Here is a 17,133-nt window from a genome sequence, read left to right as displayed (position 1 = left end):
TTCAGCAATTATTTATTTATCAAAGCTGATGTAATGTGTAATTTAATGTTATGTAGATGAAAATAAAAATAAATGCACATTATGTGAAGTTCAATTAAATGAATTAAAAGTTATTCCAATGTACTGTTTATTTTAAAAGGGACCTCTAGAGTTACAATAACATAAAAAAAAATTATTAACCCTAACCCTTTTGTAACTATAAATATTATGATAACTACTAATTCCATTTTACTATTATTACTATTACAAATACTGTTATTACTATAATAATTTGTTACAGTATTTTTTGACAAATTTGAAGTGAAATTAAACTTGAAGTACATTATACACAAACACACACCTGACACACACACATATATATATGCATCATGTATATATCACTATATATATATATATATATATATATATATATCATATTTTTTAAATACATTTTTACTTGTTTTTCTTGTGTTCCATGTTTACAATTTATTACTTTACTGGTGTTTTTATCCTCACTCTTCTCTTCATTGCGGTAACACAGCAAATTTCCCCATTTTTGCAACTAATAAAGGATTATGTATTGCATTATAAAAACATTTCTTGATATTGGACTGAAAAGTCCTTTGTAGGTGACTTGAATATCATTTCCTGTTCAAGATGACTCAGACTATGTTCTTCCCTTCATTTTTACTATACAACTTTCAAAAGTTTTAAAGTAAAAATTGGCTGAATTGACAGTATGAATCATCCATAATGTCCTCATATTAATAATTATATAATATACATGTCTGAATATTGAGTGTTAAGATATTGGATAATATGACATAACAGAACAAAACAGTACTCAGTTATGAAAGTGGGTACAAATTTAAATATCTTAAACTTTATTAACAAAACATATATTGAAAATTATACATTAACTCCTTTTCTTTAAAGTCAAAAATTAATGCTCAATGCAAAGTCAATGCAAAAAGGTCTAGAAGTGCTAGAGCCGATGATACTGTTGTGCAGTCTGATGTTTGTGGTTACAATGGATTCACTGCTGCTGTCTATAGACTGAACTAGATAGTGTCTGAAAAAACACAAAACTGTATTGTAAAACAAATACTGAAAGAACAAATACAGCTGACAATAGCAGGCCTCTGGCCTTTGAGTTTGCCGACTCTTTCTTTCTTCTCTTGCTGTTTATCTGTGTATATCCGCACTATCCAAAACGCATAAAGCACTGGGGAAAACTAAAATCGTGTATTGACGAGGACCTTAATACAATTTTATTATAAGTTAACTATAATATGAGAGTTGTAAGTGTGTGCTTTCCTTATTTTTTGCTGTGCACTATTCCTTTGCACAGGATATATTTATAGGTAAAGTCAAAGAGTCAACTTCAATCACAAAAACTAAGGGTGAGAGCAACAAAAAAAGAACAGGTTCTTGAAACCCAAGTATAAAAAGTCAAGGAAACATGTCCACACCCAAAGGACACTTTGATCTAGTGAGTAGTAACAGATGATGCTGATAGAAGTAATACATGATGCTAATAGTCTGATAATGCTGACTGCATGGAATCAGACCAAAAGACACTGTGTCATTGCTACTTTTTCCTTTGAGAAACAATATGTTCACTTCTTGTTACCAATAAAACAAGAAGCGGCTCATATTTCTGTGGTCAACAATTGCGTATTTAGATTACATTTATTTTTCTTGAAGCACGGTAACATTCATAAACCCTTTGCAGCTGATAACAGCCTTTATTATTGAGGCAAATCAGTGAGAGATTTATCATAGGAATGTTCTTTATTATCCTAATACAGGCAACCTTTATGTTGGCAGGTTAAACGTGGTAAATTGAGGCAGGAAGACAACAACAGCATCACATAACTTCAGACCTTCCCCAGACCAGAGGCTCAATAGTTACACATGTGCGCATGTCTTGTCCCTATAGTCGCTTGGCTTGTAACAGATGAGTAACAGTGACTGTGACAATTGTGGCCGTTCAGTATTAATAATATTATATGTATTGAACATTTGAAAAGGAGTTTGGAAATTTAGTTTTCGATGCACCCCGGGTTTAAAATGTAACAATTGTGGAAATTGTTAAGAGTTTTTATTTTCAAAATAATTTTGAGGTAGCCAAGACTTTGGCCTGAACAAGGAATTTCAATGGTGAATGGTCATATATCTTTCTATAGCCCCTGATTATAATATTATAATAAATTACTCTGAACTACTTTTTCTCACCAGGTCCTTTTTGGCCTCTCCAAGCACCCGTACTGTAACACAACGAATAGACAGGCATTACATCTTGGTTTTCACAACACCACTGGTCTCTATGCAGTGTTTTAAATGTGTGCCAGTTTAACACGTATCCACATTAGTACATGTAAAATTATTCCATCTTCGTTTCCAGTATGTCGTTAAGGATGTAACATGACGTCCACACATCGTGGCTTCCATAAAGCAGAAGGGATACCCGTGTTATTATTGTATGGTTCACTTTCTCCGCGGCTCTGACTGAGGCTCAAGACAACATATGAAACTAAACAACGATCCACGAACATCTGGAATCCACCGTTTCGACTGATATGCTTGAAATCGTCCAATCTGGCAACAGCGCTGGTGTGAGCTCTGCTAACCGCAGTGTTAGTTGTTACACCAGGTTCCCCTGACTCCAGCTCTCAGTGCTGGGGAAGTGATTCTAAACGTCTGCTCGGCCATTGCTACACTTTAAAGGTAAGCACCACGATCATTAACATGTTGTTCAGCACTCAACCTGGATAACGCGAAGTTTACCAGGACATTTGACAGGGACATGCGCTATTGTAGGACTGTGCTCGTTTACTCTTCAGACTCTGTGGTCACGGTGTTGTGTCTGTTTCCGACACTTCGGTTTTAGTTTCTTGCTGGTAGCTCGGTTTCACGGTTAGCTCACGCGGTTAGCCGCTGCTAACAACATCATGTCCTCGTGGACTCGCCGTAGCTTCTTTCTTCTTCTACGCCGTGCTGAGGCAGCTGTTGCCAAGGCGACCGCACTCACAAGGTACGTAGCGGAAACAGAAATTTAAAGCAGCTACTTCTTCAGCTAGAAGACAAACAGAGACCTGAAGTAAACACTTGCGTCAAAAACAATGGCGTCTTGCTTGGTGCCGGACTTCCCCGCCGTCATGGTTGCCCTCGAACACTTAAAGGAGCTGGACAATGTGCTGAAAGAGGAGGGAGTCCCATTCGCACCTGAGGCCAGCCTCCATCTGGCAGAGCTGAAGGCTGCTGTCACCGACCTGGAGTCAGACCGACGTGCTGCCCACGAACATTTAGAAGTGGAAACCATAGAAAACAGCAAGCTACGACTCCAAATAAACAACATACGTGATCGAATGAGCCAGGAAATCAAGGCTGACGTGGCAGCAGCCCGAGCCTCCAATGCTGAGGAGATGGAGCTGCTGCACAAAGAGCTAAACACAGTGTCTGGGCTGCGAGAAGCTACTGAGAATAGGCAGGGAGTCCTCCTGAGCCAAAATGAAGCATTGCACCCTCACAGAGAACTAGAGAAGGCCCAGCATGAAGAGGTCGTCGCTGTTCTGAATGATCAAATCTCCCTAAAATACAGCTTGCAAATGCAACTCGACCAGACACTGGGGCAGATAGAGGAGCTGAAGGTCCGCATCGCTGCTGTCAAACAGGACAAAATGTCACTGGAGCAAAACATGGTGCTGGAGAGAGAAGCCTTCACTGTGAGAAAACGCAGCCTGTCCGGTGACGAGAATCAGATGGACGAGAAAATCAAGCAGCAGAAACAAGTGATCAGGAGGAGCAGAAGAGAGCTGGGGAGAGTAAATGGCAAGAAACAAGAGAGCCGTGGCCGCCTGGAAGAGCTCGTGACCGATTCGGCCAAGATAGAGGGCAACCTACAAAGACTGACAGAATCTCGGTGCCAGTTTGAGAAACAGCTGGACGGTGAGACTCAAAGGCGTCAAGACCTGAGGCAACAGAGAGAAACTCTGAAGAAGGAGTTGTGTGACTCAGGAGAAGTGTTCCGCCTTGCCATTCAGAATCTAAAAGAGAGAATCACTGCAGTGGAGAGCAAAATAGAGGAGGGTCAAGCATCAAAGTTTCTCTGTCAGGACCACCTGGCTCATATCCATGAGATATTCAAGCAGCAGCATGATGAAGAGAGCAACGCGAGGGCCGAGCACTCCTGTGCATCACAGCAGCTGGAGCGGTCCGGCCTGCAGCTGGAGGAACGCGTTGCCTCCGTAGTCAAACACAACAAGGAGATCAGAGAGATGGACAAGCAGATCAGAGAACTTCTGCAGGCTGACACGATCAACAAGCGCATGTTCGAGAGGAATCAGGAGGAGCTGTGCGGTAACGTGGATACAGAAAAGAAGACCATCCGCCACCACGAGGAGGAGAGGAACAGGCTGAGGAGACTTCTGGAGGAGGCGAAAAGGGAGCAGGAGGAACACATGGCGAAAATAACCTCTGGCATCACCAGCACAAGGAGGCGCTACGAGGAGCTGCGCCAAGAGGAGGCCGCGCTCCAGCAGCGCCAGCCCAAGAGCACAGATGCCGACCTGCTAATGAACCATGTGACCGAGTGTGCAGCGGAATACAGACAAATAGAGATCCAACTCCATCAGGAGATTGAGCAGTGCACCGCAGAGACTGAGGGCATCACACGGAGCAACGAGGAGAAGCAGAGGGTGGTGGAGGAGAAAGAGGAGATGCTGAAGGAGGTGGAGGCCAGGTGGAATGAGGAGCAAAGCCGCCACCAGAGGCTGAAAACGCTGATCTCCGAGCTGAGGCGGAGGAGGGCTGAGCTGGAGCTGTCCGTTCAGGTGCTGAAGGAGAAAACCAGCTCTCTGCTTCAGCCCAAAGAGGAGATGAAGGCGGAGCTGGAGGAAACGCGAGCCCGTCACATGGATGTGCTCGCCAGACAGGCCTCAGAGCTGAGAGCTGTGGAACTGAGCATCTATGACACCAGTGTGAAACTGGAGCAGGTCAGCGTGGAGAACAGCAGGCTGCATCTCTGCATCATACAGATGACGGAGGACGTGAACAGAGTCAGGTGGAACAAAGACAGATACTGGCAGGAGGTTCACAAGTTCAACCGGGACACGCAGGCCTTGTTTGAGACGTTACAGGAAGCATGGAGGGAAGACATATTGGTAACAGAGGACTGTCAGAGGAGTGATGGTGTTCTGCTGGTGTGTATGAACACTCTGCTGAACCATCTGAAGACTAGGAGACAGCAGTTAGGACATGTCAACACACTCCTACACCAGAAAATGCTAGAATTCAGCAAGAGACTGGGAGATAAAACATAAAACATATCTGAGTTGACACAAGTTCTGTCACAAATACTGTAAAGTGTCCACATGAATTCAGATCACCTGTAAACTAAAGTAAAAACTTATTAAAGATCAAAGCAACAAGAACATACAGACATCTGTTAAATGTATTGTTAAATAGTGCAATGCCCACTCTGAACCTGCCAGTTGGCTGTTGGGTTGTTTGCTTGGCCTGTTGCCTGTGAAACATTTAAGTGACCTGTAGTATGGAGACACAGGAAGTAAAGACCGGCTAAAGGACTCAGTCCATAGAGGCCTGAAGCTGTTCAGATTTGGTGAAGCTTGGTACACAGAACCCTGAACTGGAGGATCGGTTGTCTTTGCCGTTGTTGTGGAAGCGATCAACAACGTAACAGTCATACAGTCCCAGTCTGCTACAGAGCGCTGGTCAACTGCATCTTCCTGGGTCCTTCACAATACACATGCCAAGTGTGAAGCTGCTAAGATAATTGCTTCTCTCTCAAGATAAGTCAACCACATACAGATTTTTGGGATGTGTCAGCAGCATGCTCGTATGGCAAACATACACAGAGCGGCAAAGTGGCTTCATTGTTTTAACAGCTGGAGCCATCACTAACACGCTTTAAATAAATACCATATTCAGTTTTTTTTTATAATGGCAACTTACTTTTTTTCTCTTTTGGCATTTTGCCTTCATTGACTGCTGATACGGTTTAGAGAGAGTAAAGGGGGGGGTTGGGCCGTGGGCAGCAGGGGTTCAAGTTTCAAGCTGTCGACATTGTGGTTCAGGATTTAACTATTTGGCCACTTAGATGGGTCTGTAGTGGAACTACAAAAATATTTCACAAAAGACACTCTGACATGTCGCAGTATGAAAATCACAGGTTAAATAATATAATTAATGATGAGTGACTCCCTTTCAAATTGCTTCAGTTTCTCAGTCCTTAGGCCTTAAGTCTTAAATGCATTAAAATACTATGTGCTACGTCTTAAATATCTTTTCTAAGAGAAATGTTTTGTTGGCATGCATCATTTGTAATGTCTGTATTGTAGCTCTTCCTCAACAATACAAATATGAACATAAATAAAACCACAGACCAACGTGGAACTGATAACTGATCGTCTACAAACACTCAGGTCAGTACTGATCTCAGTGCACTCAATCCTGAACGGAGGCCTTACGTCAAATATTTGTGTTGTGGTTCTCTCGTGACAAATCCACCTTGAAGCATTGCTGTCAAAGTAAAATGCTCACTTTCTGTGCAATTGATAAGCTGAAACATTAGTATGAAGTAATAATGCATACAGGTTAATACAAGTTATACATAATAAGTATTAATACACTTGTATTAATCTTAAGTTACTATTGTCATCATGACTTGTTTCAAAGTCTTATAACATCATGACACACACATGTAGTCCTTCTCTTTGTGGCTATATTTCATGCACAGTGTTTGACAGATACAGCTTATAGATCTATATAGTAGCCATAGCGACATCTAACTATGCATAGTGAGAACAGAGGAATCCTTTAACATGAGACACATGAGGTGTAATGACAGAAGTGTTGTGTTTGAAATGACTTATTGGTTTCTCTTCATATATATATATATATATATATATATGTGATTGAAATTACATTTCTTTATTGCTTTTTATGAGGATATCTTGGATTCTTTATAAGAAATTAAAAAGTTATTACTCACAATCCACATGGCGTTTTTACTTGTGCTGTTATTGTGATGCTTGTCAAATATACTCGTATTACTCTATCCTCTAAATATACAGTATGTTTATTGGAGTTTATTCAGCGTCTCTCCTGTGATATAATTGTCAACTTATCTGTTCATATGCCCCTTTTTATTACTTGTGTCATTGAAAGCACAGTAATTAACAAAGCACATTTTTTTCAAAATGCATCTATTAAATGAAGATTATTAGTGTATGTATATATAATATATATATATATATATATATTATATATACATTAAAATCCTGACATCCATCAGTATTGTTCCGGTGGCCATGATATTTTGCTGTATTCAGTGTCTGACAGTGAACGATCTGTTTCTCTTTTCAGACTTCAGACTGCGAGAAGTGTGGTGATGAAACATTCTGTTCCTGCGCTGCTCCGACCAGCAGGTGGCAGAAGGGAACAGGATTCGTTTTTCGTCTGTGACCTTGCCCGGCAGTTACAGGGTCAAACAACCACCCACTTTGCTCAGAACAAAAACACTCAGAGACACATGCACGCCGAGTTACACTCCCTGCTTCTGTCTCACACGCTGTCACGGTCACATTAAGGCAGATAAAGAAGACCTGAAAAACAAGGAAGCAGCAGAAGGAGCGTAGCCAAAGGGAAACCACCCGTTTGTTCCTGTAAACAAGGTAAGACTGCCATGCCACCTGGAAGCTGTAGTATCTATTGCTTTGTAGTTTGGTATATTTTTACTAATTTAATCTATACTGTTATTTGCACTTGTACTGTACTGATCTGTAGTGATCTCTCAGCTTTTAGTTAAAACAAGTCATGTAGGGATGGTCCATAGTCAAGTCTTAACTTCTGACATTTTTTTTCAAAGACACCAAATTCTCTGAATTATGACCTCACTGGTTCCACACAGGTCATACTTAAGAGAAATAACTACCAAAGAATTTGATAATCAGAATTTTAACGATGCGATTCTGCTAACTTAGCTTTCACAGAGAGAAGGGTTTTGAGAACGATCATCAGACAATTCAGCAGTAATACTTTAAAGCCAGACAGTCCAAACGCAGCACTGAGGATCTACCTTTCAGGAGTCAGGACAATCAGTCTTTAAACTAGAATTATACTCAATAGAGCTGCCGCAAGAGTGATAGAAATTCATAAATCTGTCCCTTTGTCTAGATCTCTGCCAAATGTATTCCTTTCCCCCAATGGAATCCACTAGAGTCAGATTGTCCAGCTCTGATATAAAGAACACTTAAAGAGTGCATTATGTGTCTAAATAGATTACATGTAACTATAGTGATTCACATGTTGTCTCACAATTTCTCCTTGTAAACTTATGCCACTTTTCATTCAAGCAAAATAAAATAAAGAGGTTGCAACTTGTGAACTTTCCTAACCTCTGTAATGTCCATGTAGTAAAACCACATATGTGTGTATGTGACATTCCTGTCTGTTAATCTAAGCAAGTGGCCATCTTGACATAAACAGCACCTTTATACCGTAGGTTGTGTTGAAACAGAGTTTGCAGTGCAGTGCTTCTGTGTTAAAGGTCAGAGAGTAAGGAGCAATTCAACACCACAAACTAGACACAACGTACCAGACATTCACTTTCACGTCTGCAACGGTTCACACATGGTGTTGTCATTTTGAGAGGGGGGTGTTTTTAAATAAGGCTTGTTTACAGTTCAAATCACTGCTAAGTAATATATGTAAATATGACAAACTTATTTATTGCCATATTTAATTTTGTGTTACCCACCCATGCTAAATAGTGTGGTTCTAGGTATGACAGTGTTGGTCTGTGACTTTTTGATTGAAAAAGGGAAAAAAAATTCAGATATTGATTTGAGTTTTATACAGATTACATTATTGTTATATTACAGAAGTAGTGCTTTCTCAGTTTACAGGCAACCAACATGATGAAAACAGCCTTCAGCCTCACACACACACACACACACACACACACACACACACACACACACACACACACACACACACACTGTAATGTAATGAGGCAGCTGCCTCAATATGGAAATGTCAATATGCCACCAAAGGATACAGTGACACATCTGAATCTGACCTATACTTTCTCTCTCAAATACACAGATGCACACATACACACATATAGAGTCGTGTCTCCATGACTTCAGGGGACATTACATTGACTGTATGATTTATTATTTTCATTATGGGCCCACTGTCCCATAATGAAAACAATTCCCTATAATGTGACTGTGTAAACAGATGTAAGTCCCCACAACATTAGTAATACCTGGGCCACACACACAGTTCATAGAAGCTCTCGACTCATGCACCGGTCCAGAGCTTGTCCAAAGGATGAGCTACACTGCAACTCTAGGAGGCAGCACGTACACATACAAACATCAGTGAATGCTCATTCAGTCAGTGTGGGCATCATTTGCTCATGGTTCTTGTGAAAGATTACATCTAGAGGCTGTCATTTGTTTTTCTGTCAAAAACTGCTCAACCCATTTCCATGGAATTTTGTGGAATGAAGGGACGTGACCCAAAGACGAATCCATCACATTTTTTTAGATCCAGATAAATGGGCAGATTAAAATGTATTTTCACTTTTTACCATGGCGAGATAGGGCATTAGCCTTGGTGGAGGTAGGTGCTCTCTGAGCGCCCGTCTAGTTTACAATGGCACTGTGTGTGTGCGCTGACACACTGACTTCAAAGCAACACAGTGGAAAATCAAAACATTAGCTCTTGGCACTATTGAGTTGGATTAAGGGGTCCAGACAGAGGAGTAATGTGACTCTGCTTGTAAAACATTGCAACTGTTTTTATCACAAAATACACTAGAGAGAGGAAGTTGTTTCTATTCTTAGGGAAACAGGTGGAGGTTTCACAGAGCTTTTATTAAAATGCAGTTTAAGCCACAAATGCTCTTTGCTGATACTTTTTGGAGGCATTTCATCATAATCCAAAGATAATGCTCTGTATTTATACAGTTTTTCTAGTCTTGATGACCACTCAGTGTTTTTCAATATAATTTTATCATTCACCCACACATAGTACATCTATGTACTATATGAAGCCCTTTATCTGTCATACATCACTCTTACACTGCCACCACAGCCATCAGGGGCAATTTTCAGGTTGAGTGTCTTCCCCAAGGGCACTTTGGCAGGAATCGGCAGACTGGTATCGAACCATCGACTTTCTGGTTAGTGGACGACCCGCTCCATCTCCTGAGCTACAGATTATATTGAACAATTCAATTTTTGTCTAGATGGACAGTTGAGGGTTCACCACAATGTTAAAATGTCATCCTCTGGTAACAAGGTTGTTGGGACTATTCAGTCAAAATCACAAATGTTAACCTCATGGTGGCACAAGGGGGGAAGTCTGAAGTCGCCTGAAATAGCAATTACCTCATTTTTGGGTTTGGAAGTTTAGAAGAACATTGTGCTATGTGGAAAATAACAGTGCACACTGATGTAACCGTAATGATGAGCTGTAAACAGTGCCGTTACAACTGAGGAAGTTAATATTGCATGACATATACACAAGGCACCTTTGTGCAGTGACACAATCATTGTGCAAATGTATGCACGAGTGTACCTATCCTTTGACGTAACACATGACATGTATTAACTGGAATTTGCTCTACATTCAGACTTTAGCAAAGGTGTATCAACCTCCAGATAAGTCAGAATAATGAGTCATGGTTCTCAATTCAGTTTTATATAGCACCAAATCACAAATGCATTATCTCAAGACACTTCACATATTAAGGTTGAGACCTTATAAAATTATAGAGAAACTCAGCAGTCCACGGTATCTGTGGAGAGAAAACACTCCCTTTGAACAGGAATCTATCAGTAATAGTGTGTGTGAGCGAGCGAGAGAGCGTGCGAGCGAGAGAGCATGTGTGTAAGAGCAGTGGTTTGGATTGCGCAGTGTATCCCACCCTGCCTCACCAGCATGTAATACTCCATATGGCTTGATGACGTCTATGCTGCCTAATCTCTCTCTCTCTCTCTCTCTCTCTCTCTCTCTCTCTCTCTCTCTCTCTCTCGTTTTATGGGCGGCAATGCCGCCCATAAAACGCGTCAGATTTCTGTGTTTACTCAGAGACAACACACTGTCACTGTCTCGTGTTGAGCTCAGGCAGGAAGCTGTAATCAGCAGACAGTAACATAGATTATCAGTCAGGTGGAAGGTATTGTTAAATAGAGGCTTTAGGGACCTTTTAGTGAAGAGCAGAGAAGACGTAGCTGTGGACATCGATGGAGACTATAGGTAAGAGGCAGCTGTTCCTTCTTTCACTGTAGATGAGAGCGCGTTTGGAGGTACAGTATGTGTTGTACATGACTGGTCATTGTAAGGAGGTGCTGACGTGACAGCAGGGTACTGTATATGTGATGATGCTGTGGAACTGAGGGTGGCACGCATATTAATGAACATAGAGCCAAAATTATTAACTTTCATATCATACATAGAAAGCAGGGGGGGGGGGGGGTATATGTGGAAACGAGTGGTGGCTACTGTCCTGTTGTCTCACACACACAGAACAGGATCATACACACGGTCAAACACTACATGGTCGCTCCTTTTAAAGTCATATAGTTCTGGTCCAGAGGAGCAGAGGAGAAGGTAGTCACTATTTTACAATTTACACGCGGCCCACACTTTGGGAATGACTGAGCTAGAGGAACAGATGGCATCTGTGTGTGTGTGTGTGTGTGTGTGTGTGTGTGTGTGTGTGTGTGTGAGAGAGAGATAGTGCACGTGAGGGTGCATATTATTATCATGGTGTGACCCCTTCAAACCTATAATTTAAAAGTGAAACTCGCCTCCCTTAGGTGCTGCTCTAATGAAAACACTGAGTTGATTCATGCCACTTAAAGCCACTGTAATCCATATATTCAGAATAACAAAGGATCAAATGACAGTGTGTAATGTGAAAGAAGTTGTTAGTAGAGATGAAGCCACAGAATATATCCCAACTCTGCATTTATCCTTTACAGTGTTAAAGCATCTTCCAGCTCATGGTTTTGATTTTCAGGTGACGCCACTTAAATGTTTTTGTAACCTCATGTTCTCACCCATGTCTGTTTGTTGGTTTGTTGGTTTGTTGGTTTGCTAGCCGGATTACACAAAAACTACAAAAACAATTTCCAACAACTTCAACTTTATTTATATAGCACTTTAAACACAGCATCAGAGATCCAAAGGTCTCTATAACACAAAAATCTGTGCCTTGGATGAACACCATGTAGTTAGTTGCGGATGTGGATTAAGGGGCGGATCCAGCAATTGATTTTCACTTCCTTTAACCACGCTTTATGACAAATATATCATTCAGGTTATCAGAACACTTCCCTTTTTTATTCCTACGATAATAATAACTTTATTTATATAGCACGTTTCAGTGAAACAGCCGTTACAAAGTGCTTCACACAGAGGACAGATAAAAACATCAGACACTATACGATCATGTGTAGATTCATTGTTTATAAGTTTATGAGGTGATGATAAGTTGCTGTTGTGTTTATAGCTTGTTCACACGTAACCAAAAAACAGTTAGGACAGGTTAAACTGTGTGACTAGAGTGGAAGGAGACATAACAGGTCAATGCCAGGCCTGTGATGTGACGTCGGTTATGACTGTTGATATTCTGATCTTCTTCATAAGAGGCTGCATTCATGTTTTAGTTCAGCTGCGAGTAGATGGATGTTCTTAAAGGAGGGCAAAGGGCGAGCTGAGCTGCACTCGTGTCATCATACTGAGACACGCAGCAGAAGTAATGAAGACATCCCGTGACATGAAAAAAACAGTCATAGCTCTTGCTCAAGATGACAGATGAGACGGTTTAGTAGGAAGTATCTCCCTAATCTAATCTGAGCAGGTTGATGAACACTAAGTGAACTGTCTGAGGATTTGTAAAACAGCACCAGCTGCTATTCAGATGTGCTTATTTAATTTAAAGATGTTTTTTTGACTTTTTTTTTTAAGATCCTCATATGCTAAATGTGTTTTTCTCCCTTTCTCCAGTGTGTCCGATGGGTGGAGGAGCCACCCGGCTGTACAGCGCTCTGACTCACGCCATCAGCAGCAGCCCTCCTCTCCCCCTCCCTCCATCCCAGCTGGACCCCCAACAGCCTGCGAACACAAACCTGGATCCAGACTTCTGCCAGGTGGCTCCTCCGCTTCTCTCCTGTTCACAGTGTAGTTTACAGAGAGATGACATCAATATGAGTTAACATGCCCATCCTGTCTGTTTGCAGGAGCAGAGGGGGTCCCCTGTATGTCCCCCGGATCCAGTGGAGCTGCTCCGACAGTGTGAGGAGGCCCTCAGGGACCGACCACCTCGCCTCCACAGGAAGTTCATTTACCTTAATGAGGGAAACAGCGCCCCCAGCAGCCCCATTAGGGTGATGCAGTGGAACATACTGGCACAAGGTATATGGATTTGATATCACATCACACTGGACTGTAATTTCTGATATATTAAATAAAAGATTTTAAATTGGATTCAAAAAGGATGATTTTGAATGTGACAGAGTTATGGTGATTAGACTGTACCAGTCCTCCTTCTCATTCCTGGTAATTTAACATATTGTTGAAGATATCAGGATGTTTTGTTTTTTCCCTTCATTTGCTTCCATTCATTTTTAAGCAAGTTAAAGCTGCAATAATTTGTTTTTATATTAACAACAGATCAACTTTCTATGAGTAATTTATATAAGTGGTTGCTCATAGGTTTCTGCTTTTCGCTCATTTTCCAGTCGCAGGCTATTTTCAGTGAAAAAGAACTGAACACTTTCTACACAGCTTCAAAAAGCAAAGTTAGTGAGTTGAACAGAACTTAGCATTAGTAGCTAGATGTAACCACACGTTCACTTCCATGTTACGCTGCAGACTAACACCAAGCTAGCAGGAGGAGAAAACTGAACAACTGACAAGATCAAACAAATTGAACCCACATTATTTCTCTCAGAGCAACACAGATGAAAGATCACAGTGGATATTGATCTTACATTCATCAGGTGGCAGAAGATACAACTCCAAATAAATACTACACATGCTCTGTGTCTGCTGGTGTGTAAATAAACTGCTGGCTGACACATCAACTTTACAAGGTGATAAATACATAAATCACTCAATCAGATTTTATTTGTATAGCCCATATTCACAAATCACAGTTTGTCTTATGAGTCTTAACAAGGTGCGACATCCTCTGTCCTTAACCCTCATCAAGAGTGAGGAAAAACTACCAACAAAAAGTCAAATTGGCCATAAATTGGCCTTAAAACACAAAGGTGTTATCAGCATGAACATTTCTAAAATCCATAAGGAGACAAACTGATCACAGACCTGCAAATGTATCTATGACCCTCTTTAGACCTGGTATTGACATCCATTCTGAGTTCAAATGTACTTTTATGTTTGTCAGAATGCATACTTTGATTTGTTTGTGAACACGATATCGACACTGACCACCACACAATGATTGATGCATATTAAGTTGTAGTCCACAGGAGGGCTGTGTGCAGCTCAATGATTCACTCAGCACCTCTCCGAACAGACACACATCTGTAAACTCAGACTGTGTAAAAACACAATCATTCGGTCTTTGCGAACACAAATGACGTGCATGTGTATTTGTATTTAAAGCGGTGAAGTGAAATCCGATCACAAGTGGTCTCAGGAGACACAGGATGCATTTTAATGCCAGATGTGAACAGATGAGCTTAGCGCGGACCACTTGTGACCTGATCTCTCAGGACAGATGTTAAACACCAGGTCTGAACAGGGCTGAGGAAGCATCGTTGTGTCAAACTACAAACTGAAATCAGACCTCTCTCTTTTTCTCCCATCCTTCAGCTCTGGGTGAAGGACTCGACAGTTTTGTCCAGTGTCCCCTGGAGGCTCTCAGCTGGTCCCGCAGGAAGTACCTCATCTTAGAGGAGATCCTCACCTACCGACCTCATATCCTGTGTCTGCAGGAAGTCGACCACTACTACGACACCTTCCAGCCGGTTCTGACCGGCCTGGGTTATAGCAGCAGCTTCTGCCCCAAACCATGGTCGCCCTGTTTGGATGTGGAGGGCAACAACGGGCCGGATGGCTGCGCGCTGTTCTTTGACCAGTCGCGATTCGAGCTGCTGGACAGCATGAACATACGCCTCTCTGCCATGAGGATTCCAACCAATCAGGTGGGTTAAAGTCCACTTTCTCTTTGTAGAAAGCTTCTCAAAAGGCACCTCTAACACACTGATGTTCTGCCACAGGTTGCCGTAGTGACGATGCTTCGTTGTCGGAGCACAGCGAGATGCGTGTGCGTGGCAGTGACCCACCTGAAAGCCCGCGCTGGCTGGGAGTGGCTGCGCAGTGCTCAGGGCTCCGACCTCCTGCGACAGCTCCAGAATCTGGTCCAGAAACACGCCGGCGATCCCACGGGTGACCTCAGCGCTGACATTCCTCTGCTCATATGTGGCGACTTCAACGCAGTCCCAACTGAGGAGGTGTACAGACGTTTTATCACATCACCTCTCAGTTTGGACTCGGCCTATAAGAAACTCAGCAAAGACGGTTTGTCGGAGCCAGAGTACACGACGTGGAAGATCCGGCCGACAGGGGAATGTTGTACCACTCTGGACTACATCTGGTACAGTCGGGACGCACTGAGAGTGGACGCTGTGTTGGACATGCCCACCGAGGAACAGATTGGACCAAACAGGCTTCCATCCTTTAGCTATCCGTCTGACCATCTCTCTCTGGTTTGTGACTTCAGCTTTAAGGAGGAAGAGTGAGAGCGAAGTGATGAATCTGCTCATGAGAAGGGACGACGAGTCAAGACTGGCTCCTGGTTGGTTTCGCTCCACGAGCAGGCGCGGACGAGGCGCCACGTGTAAGTGAAACGATGAGGATGAAGACAGGAGGCCGAGAAATCAGAGTGGGAAGCGGAAAAGTCTGAGATTGTAATGACAGTGAGGTTGTACATTATAACGCTGCAGTGATGCTGCCATCTCCCTAAACTCTGACACTGTGTTTTCCACAGCAGCTCACTCAAACACAGTGAAACTGACGAGTAGGAGTTTTCTCTTTTGTTCAAATCAAACTGTATTAAAGGTGTTTCACTCTGCCCATGTGCTACAGAGTTGATGAGAATAAAGTATTTCTGCTGTGGTTCTGATTACTGTTTATTATTTCATAGTTACCGTCTCAGACTACTCTCTCATTGGTTTGATCATTATTTAGGTGGTTTAAGAATTAAAGTGTTGATTCACCTAAGTGACTGAAGAATACTTTTCCACCTCTAGGGGTCTTAGAAAATGTGTATTGAAATTATATATATAATTGTGTATATATATTTTTCTATTACATAATTTTATATACAAATTCTATGTATAATGTCAAATTTGAAAATTACAAAAGCAAAGGGTCTTTCTGGAAAAAAACAAATCCAGGTTCACTGATTCGCTGAATTACAGAAGCACATAAACAGAAAAGAACGAGTCCCGATAAAAAATGTCCCCCTGCTCTAATAAAAGTTTTTTTTTTTTATTATTAGGGGGAACTGGCCCTTTAAAGGTGCCTCACTCCTTTCATTGTAGTTCAGTGTCTATTAAGAGCAAATGCCTGTCAGGACTGTAAACATCAGAATCAAGTGAAATCTTCAACATGAAGAGCTGCTGTGACCCACATGCAACTATCTGACTCGTGTAAATGTTTATTTGTTCACATTACTGCAGAGATGACCACTTGTTACTGTGTTAAGTGAGAGTGCAGATGGTGATCAGGTCTGTTAGACTGCAGACAGACGGCAGTGAGATCTCTCTCCCTCCACAGTATGAGCTCACCAAATGATGTTCCTGTTTTCATTTACTCTCTGTGGAGACATCACACTGTGTGGCATCTGGAACTTACAGTACACAGACTTCATTTAACCGAGGGGACACAGTGAGGAAACTGTTTTTCCTGTTGGCCTCTCGCCCCATTTCTTGCCATGACATTACAACAGTTGCTTCTCATCCACTTGTGGGACTTCCTTGACCTGACCTGATTACATCGATTTCAATTGACACATTTGTGTTGCTTAAGTTTAACCATGAAACTTGGAAGGATGGGTCTGGGAAGAAGCCACAAAGTTTT

General features: G+C 41.8%; 2 protein-coding genes across 5 annotated transcripts; both read left to right on the top strand.

Annotated features, from left to right (window-relative positions):
• Nucleotides 1–2,572: 2,572 nt before the first annotated feature.
• On the top strand, nucleotides 2,573–16,169 carry LOC117765493 (nocturnin-like). 4 transcript variants are annotated; one of them, XM_034592129.1, is made up of 6 exons: nucleotides 2,573–2,709; nucleotides 7,376–7,676; nucleotides 13,030–13,172; nucleotides 13,263–13,437; nucleotides 14,863–15,194; nucleotides 15,270–16,169. In XM_034592129.1, the coding sequence occupies exons 3-6, from the start codon at nucleotides 13,038–13,040 to the stop codon at nucleotides 15,789–15,791; spliced, it is 1,164 nt and encodes a 387-aa protein (XP_034448020.1). In that variant the 5' UTR covers nucleotides 2,573–2,709; nucleotides 7,376–7,676; nucleotides 13,030–13,037; the 3' UTR covers nucleotides 15,792–16,169. The 4 variants fall into 4 exon arrangements, with proteins under 4 accessions (XP_034448020.1, XP_034447952.1, XP_034448102.1 ...); XM_034592061.1 differs by having other exon boundaries at nucleotides 7,369–7,676; XM_034592055.1 differs by lacking the exons at nucleotides 2,573–2,709; nucleotides 7,376–7,676 and adding an exon at nucleotides 11,061–11,274.
• On the top strand, nucleotides 2,821–5,866 carry ccdc175 (coiled-coil domain containing 175). The gene has a single exon (XM_034590976.1). It carries the CDS (start codon nucleotides 3,105–3,107, stop codon nucleotides 5,301–5,303), a length of 2,199 nt encoding a protein of 732 aa, XP_034446867.1. The 5' UTR covers nucleotides 2,821–3,104; the 3' UTR covers nucleotides 5,304–5,866.
• Nucleotides 16,170–17,133: the final 964 nt, after the last annotated feature.

The sequence above is a fragment of the Hippoglossus hippoglossus genome, chromosome 1 (assembly GCF_009819705.1).
Source record: "Hippoglossus hippoglossus isolate fHipHip1 chromosome 1, fHipHip1.pri, whole genome shotgun sequence".
Lineage (NCBI taxonomy): Eukaryota > Metazoa > Chordata > Actinopteri > Pleuronectiformes > Pleuronectidae > Hippoglossus > Hippoglossus hippoglossus.
This window is presented reverse-complemented; position numbering and strand designations above follow the sequence as displayed.